A 7,076-nucleotide genomic window follows, 5' to 3' on the forward strand; every position below is an offset into this window, starting at 1 on the left:
CATTTCATAGTACGATAACACTAATGATTTGTTAGTTGTACGTAAATTACAAGAAAAATCTGTTTGCATTTAACTGTTATTGGCCTTGTATCTTCTTACTAAACCAATAATTAATAGTGCTAAAATACCATATTGAATTTTTGCAGTTAAGAAAATAAAAACGTCAAACCGAATTGTCTGGTCTTCGTTTCTCGTTAAATCTGGGGAGAGATTTTTCTAACACAATACGAGTAATAACAATCCACAAAAACCTTTTTATAACAGTGTTGTGTCCATTATAATATTCACTGTTATAAAAAGGTTTTTGTGGATTGAGAGATTTTTCTCCATTCGCGGACGTGTGGAAGCATTAAAGTACTCGGATAGAGTCTAAAAAAAGAATTTTATTCGTGATTCTCTTCTGTGTCAAGTATTAAATTAGGTTCTGGCATTTCTTTCCGTCTCCATCAGACACTCCCTGACCAGAATCCTGGCATGCACAATGCCCCGCTTCAGCCTCTCTGCAGAACTCTTGCTTCCTGCATAGGTCGGGCGAATGTCCTTGCCCAGTTCCTCGATGACTCCCAGGAGCTGCGCGTACTTGGACTGTGGCTGCTGTCTTATGGTACCATAGGCTGCTGCTGCTGCCTGGGTGGTCTGGCCCACGGCTGCAAAAGTGGAAGAGGAAACCATTCCGCTGATGTCGTCATTCAGCCGGTCGTTTCGAGGAGTTCCGGGATTACTGAACGCCAGTGTGGCCTGATTGGGAGAATGGCAATCATCGTCCATGATTCTATAATACAAAAATGAAAAATTATTTGAAAAACTTTACACCATGTTGATTTTAAATGAATTTCAAATATGTAATTCATCACAGAATCTGTTTTGGCAATTATCATTTTACCACAGTTGCCCAAACAGACTTAAACTCTCAAATTGATGTTTTTTTTATTACACACATGCAAAGACTGGCTTATTTCCTTTTCAGGATGATTACTGAACATAGCAGTGAGTGTTGGCTTTTCAAACATTGTCTTTTAGAGTGCCATCTAGTTCCCTCCATATGGCATTTTGGATTTCCAACATCAACCAAAATTGTCTCCCTTTTAGAGCGAATTTTAATTTGGGGAAAAGGAGATTGTTTTGGAAATCCAAGAGAGCATACATGAGGGAACTTCAAAAATCACAGAGAAATGCAGTGAAGATGACACCAAATTGAATAGTTTCTGCCAAAAACTTTCTTTTAAAAATTCCAGTAGACACACCTCATATAAAATGAATGTATCCCACAGATGTCGAACAGAAATACATATCCATTTGACATTTATATGTGTTAATTCCAGCTGCAATAATGGTGAAAAGTAGCATTTGTTGCTAGAATTCCAAGGATAAGTCACCACACATTCGTCTTTATAATTCTAGTTGACATGTTACCAAAGTATCTAAGAATACAATTTCAGATATTCAGAATATATAAATTGCATTTAATATTACTAAACTGTCTACATTGTTAATATCATCATTTAATGATATGATTTTTGTAGCTAGTACAGTTTTCCAAATGAATAGCTTCTTACAAGGGAAGCCATTTTATTTTGTTTTTCATGAATGTGATGTTTGTAATTTAATATGCAAACTGATGTCTATAGACTATTCAGAGAATAGCCCAAATATCATTTTACAGATGTGATACCTGAGGAATAAAATATTTTTATCAGTTTGGTTTAAATTATAACCTACAATCCTGTGATCCAATGTTTTTAACTGTTATTAGCTGACAAAAGTCGACAAAATTAGAGTTTAAATACGTAAAAGTGTTACTTCGGAATACATTAACCAGAATATTAAATCCTTTGCATTACAAAATTATTCAGTCGGCATCTGAGAAATTCTAATTAAATCTTTTACTGATGACCTCAGAATGAACGAATTGGCAACAATATTTTAAAATTTAGACTATAATTTTCATTTGTTTAAATTTCTATGAATGAAAATATAGTTCACTTTACGCCAGCATTTAGAAATTAAATATAGTACACTTCTGTGTTGTGGCATTATTGAAAGCTGTCAACTCGAAAATAAAGGTACAGTTGACCCCCTATAACACGGTAGTTACGTTCCAGTTTTTATGAAATCCATTTTCTACGAGTCCTTAAATACATGAGCCAATCACAGCCCAGCACGTATGCAGTTTATGGACTACGGCTGTTTGAAAGGTTTCTTCCATAAAATTAATCGATTCTAGACTAATTCGACTCAACATTTCCAAAATACGTATAATTTTTTGGGAATAATCCATATAAACTATGCTACAAACAAAAAATTGTAGGATTACTTACTGAGTGTGCACCATTCGACAATGCCATTGCTTAAGCTTGTTTTCGTCGTGGAGCGATGCATTGAATGGCGCTCGCATGCTTCCTGATAAATTATTTTTCTGTGAAAACTTTACTGAACTTCGGAGACATCATTAATATAAATATAATTTTTATGGACATTAAATAATAAATGGTTTTTAGTAGGTCTGCTGCTCATTTAAACTCAACGGTTTGTGCAATATCCGCTATTGGTCTAGATTCGACCAATCCTGTTGTGACATGAGTCAGCAATGACATTTTACTGAATTATACGAGTCTCTTTTAGAGTGTTTATACGAATACGGTCGCAATTTTTTCGCCATCATATAGGAATCCGAACTATATGAGCCCGTTTTATAGGGGTGGTCTACTGTATTCGATTTCGCCTGAAGATGACAGTTTTAAACTGTTGAAAGTACAGTACATCTGAAATTTAACAAATTGCTGTCAATAACGCCACAACACAGAAGTGTCTTAAATTTAATTAAATTTCTAAAACAAGACAAAATTAATGAGCAAAGTTTTTGTTACAATACTAATAAAATCTAACAAAACTTTGTAAAAATAACGAATGTACGATATGGGATATCTGAAAACCATGCAGTGGAATGGGTTTAAGTGAAGTTTTACTTACAATGTTGCAGTCTCCTGTGGCAAATGCCAAGAGAGCACGGTTCAGATATCGTATGATCAGCAGGCTTGTCTTCCAAAAACCAGAACATCTGCAAGCAAGCATTAACACAGTCTACCACAAAGTGGAAATGCAGGATGTGTGTCTTAAATTACAATGTCATACATATAAACGTCATTACAAATTTCTCACTGCATGGTTTTCAAATAGCCCCTGTATATGATAACAAATGGCATTGCACTACTTGGAAGAATAGTCAATATATTTCATCTAAACTAACCCTACATAAACAATTTAATCGATTACTTTCTTCACAAACTTTCAGTGTTTACCCACATAAGCTACCACTTCAAACACATCACAGAATAAATCGTAAGTTTGAACTGAAACTGATATAGATGTGAATTAACGTTTTACTCTATACATGCAAAATTAGAAAAATAAACCAGAATTTGTAAAGTGGAACAATAAATTCAACGTTTTTTTATTGATAAACTAACTGCCAATGTCTGTCCATCAAAGAAAATGGACAAACAAAGTGTTTTTCTTTTTGGCAAATTAATTTGGTAAAATTTCAACACTTTGCATTAGTTTCAACTCTGTCAGTGCATTATTACTTCACAACTTATTTCAAAGAAACTAAATTCTACTTAAGAATGTGCATGATTTGGAGCAACAGATAATCTAGTGTTTTCTACCAAAATATCAGATTTTAGATAAGATAGTATGGCAGAAAAATGAAATCTATGCATTGTAGTCGTATTAAATTTGAATTAGTATGGCAGAAAAATAAAATCTAATTCAAATTTAATACGACTATGATGCATAGGTACATTCTCTTGTGATCAATTTTGCTTCATCATTATTAATGGTAAAATGGCTTCAGTCATTCAAATCTCGCAGAGGGCAGCACTAAATACGAGTTGACTTGACAAAACACCACCACCAATTCATCTTGTCAACACACACAATGTAAGATGTTTAGAAAGAGTGAACGTCACTGCTTGATGCCTTTGCAGCGATTCTTATAGGATGCACTTTAGAATCACATGCAGTGCCACTACTGTATGCCATAGATCAGTGGTTCCCAACCTTTTTTCATTAGCGTACCCCGTGACATGTCATATTTCTAGATTGTACCCCTTGACATGTCATATCTCTAGATTGTACCCCTCATTTAAGAAATTTAGTGAGTAACCGTATTGTTAATTTTACATATTGTAACTTTAAATTAAAGAAAAAAAACCTAAAAGAAAAAATGTATAATAAAGTTGTGATTGTTGCAAGGAACATTTTTTATCTAATAATTTTTTAATACTATTAGTTTGTGATACATAATATATTATTTTTTCTGCCATAATAACTAACTTTTTTCTGTACCCCTAAACAACCTATCGCGTACCCCTAGGGGTACGTGTACCACAGGTTGGGAATCGCTGCCATAGATAATTGTGTTTTTGATTTAAATCGAGCAGACTACTAAAAATTTTAAATTATTTTTATCAGTACATCGCAATTGTTTGTAAAATATATATATATATAACAGATCTAACATTAGCAACAAAGGTTTAGAATAAAGACATCAAAATAAAATACAGAGAGACTTTTCCAACAATATACAAACTGAAAATGCCTAGCAAAACTATAAAGAAAATTTTATTTTAAAACAAAAGAATTTGTAAATCAATACCTAATTTCATTTTTCTAATATTTATTAACAAGTTTTCACATACAAGATTTCTAACAATACTTCACTGGAGATAGAGGGGATTAAATTTCATAACAGGAAAGTGGATGATTGCAAGAACTACAACAAAGAAAAGAGAAAAAGAAAAATCCAGCAACATTAAAATTTTGGTGATGCCATCTGTTATTTTATTAAAAAATATGATAATTATAAAGTTTTTCTTATCATATATAAAATGGCAAAAAGCTTAATTTTGAAGGTAGGGATAGGTTTTATAAATAAAAGTATAATAAATGTTAATGACGATTTTAGTCATTAAGTCCAACCTATCAGAGATACACATGACCATTATCTCTCCACCCTGACAACATTTCACCAATAAAATTTAATAGCATCAATCCTTTTAATAAACATACCTCCCTGCAAAATTTCAGAAACGTGACAAAAAGCACAGTTTGTTGTTAAGCAAACTGGGTGAACAAAATAGTGCAATAAAATTTGGGGTTTTTTTCCTGTATTTCTTGATGTTTTGAGGTTTCCAAAGTACAAAACTGTAAAAATTTTGGGAGGGGGTAATTTTTTGACCAATTGCTGTACTTTCCCTTTTTTATTATATATGTTACTGGCCAAACCAAATTTTATAAGTTCTTAATAAGGATTAATTGTTGAACCAAGAATGAATCACAGGATCTATATCGTATTCATGTAGTATATTAAATTAAGAAGGATATTAGATAATACAGAATCAAACACACTGTTTATATCAATATATATTAAGTAAAATGGCTACTTATTTTCAAAATTGTTATGTAAGATAAAGTTTGTAATGAATTTGTTGTCGTCAAATGGTGACGAATTCCACAATGTCAAAAAGGAAGAAGTTTACTAGAAAAAGGAGAGTACACTCTACAGTATATGCAGATTTCAAAAATCTTAACATTGAAGGGGAAAATTTGATGAATCAAACAGTGTTTTTATCCGTTTTTGAAATTGGAATAATTGTTGACAAGATCTATTAATTGGGAACATAACTAGATTGAATGTAACAAGAAAAAAGTTTGGAAAGTATAACAGCAGAAATAGATTGTACAGATTTATAAAACATAGCTGGAATATGATCTGGACTGAAAGTAGATGGATTAAGTAAATTAATAGCATACAAGACTTCTGAAAATGAGAAAGAAAAACAATATATTTGCAAAGAAAAGGTAAGTGGTTAGTAACAAAAATTTAATAGTGTGAAATCTGTTATGCAGTTGTCGGAAAAAAAGAATTGTAAACAACTCTGATAGAAAAAAACACTCCTGGTGAGAATTATATGGGAAGTCACCGTTTGTTTTCACAATTAGGTGTGAAAGTTGACACTTGGGTGACAGGAATGCACTGTTGATGTCAACAGATGACGATCATGTGACTCCTTTCCCAAGAGGACCGTTGCCGAATGTTTTTCCCTTATTCCATACTTGCTTTATTAAAAATAAAGCAAAGTATATAAAGCATATAAAAGCTCAAGTCCCCGGAAGCTCAGGGCAATCCAAAGGAAGTTATACTTGTTAATGTGTGTATCTCGTCTCCCGGACCTCCATACAGCAAATGAAGACATTGGTAGAAGACAGACCACAGCTTCGAACTTCTATACTTATTGCCATACTACAGTTCCCGCATCAACTACGATTCCTATGAACCATTCAACGCATATCATTCATTTCCTCATAGAGGTATTGTTATTAGAGCATTGTGAACTCTCTCTCCAAGAATAGGCTTAGCTGCTAACAGCTACCCCTTTGTATATTTATCTCATATTTAACCACTTCTAAAATTATTATTATTATTATTGCTGCTTGTAACCTAGCTTAGTTATTCAATAAATGCTTTGTTATTTGGTTAAACTGTCTCTTGTCACTGGAAGGACACCTGCCGGCTTACCAGTGCACTCCCCACTCATTTTTTTTCCCTCCTGTCCATCCGACAATCCCAGTCCAGGTTTCACTAACCTGTGCAGTGTCAGTGGTCATTACGGATCATCCCAGTGGCCCTCTGCTTGTCTCACAATAGCATGAATGCCCCTTGTATATAAGCCACCATGCCAAATTTCGTTACTTAATGTTTATAATTTGATAATGGACAGCACGCTAATCGTTTATTACAAAAACTTTTAACATATAAGCATTAAATTAGACACCTATGTCACTAAATTCACGAGCGCTTTCGACGATATACACTTTCGTCTTCTTCAGGTCATTAGAACCTTTTTTGAATACAAAATTTTTAAAAAACATTCCAATCTTAAATAGCAAATTTGGAATGATAGCAACGGTAGAATATAAACAGATATTTAAATAAAAATATGCGCGGTAGAATATAAACAGATATTTAAATAAAAATATGCGCGGTAGAATATAAACAGATATTTAAATAAAAA

At 32.9% G+C, this 7,076-nt stretch overlaps 1 protein-coding gene across 1 annotated transcript in view; it reads right to left on the bottom strand.

Annotated features, from left to right (window-relative positions):
- Positions 1-363: 363 nt before the first annotated feature.
- Positions 364-7,076, bottom strand: part of LOC111622258 (cyclin-dependent kinase 2-associated protein 1-like) — a 12,976-nt gene continuing 6,263 nt past the window's right edge. Inside the window, exon 2 of the mRNA XM_023364610.1 lies at positions 364-772. Coding sequence (XP_023220378.1) covers positions 418-768 — 351 coding nt within the window. The 5' untranslated portion in view covers positions 769-772 and the 3' untranslated portion in view covers positions 364-417. The remainder of the gene's footprint in view (positions 773-7,076) is intronic.

The sequence above is a fragment of the Centruroides sculpturatus genome, unplaced genomic scaffold, assembly GCF_000671375.1.
Source record: "Centruroides sculpturatus isolate CEXI.00-Female unplaced genomic scaffold, Cexi_2.0 scaffold300, whole genome shotgun sequence".
Lineage (NCBI taxonomy): Eukaryota > Metazoa > Arthropoda > Arachnida > Scorpiones > Buthidae > Centruroides > Centruroides sculpturatus.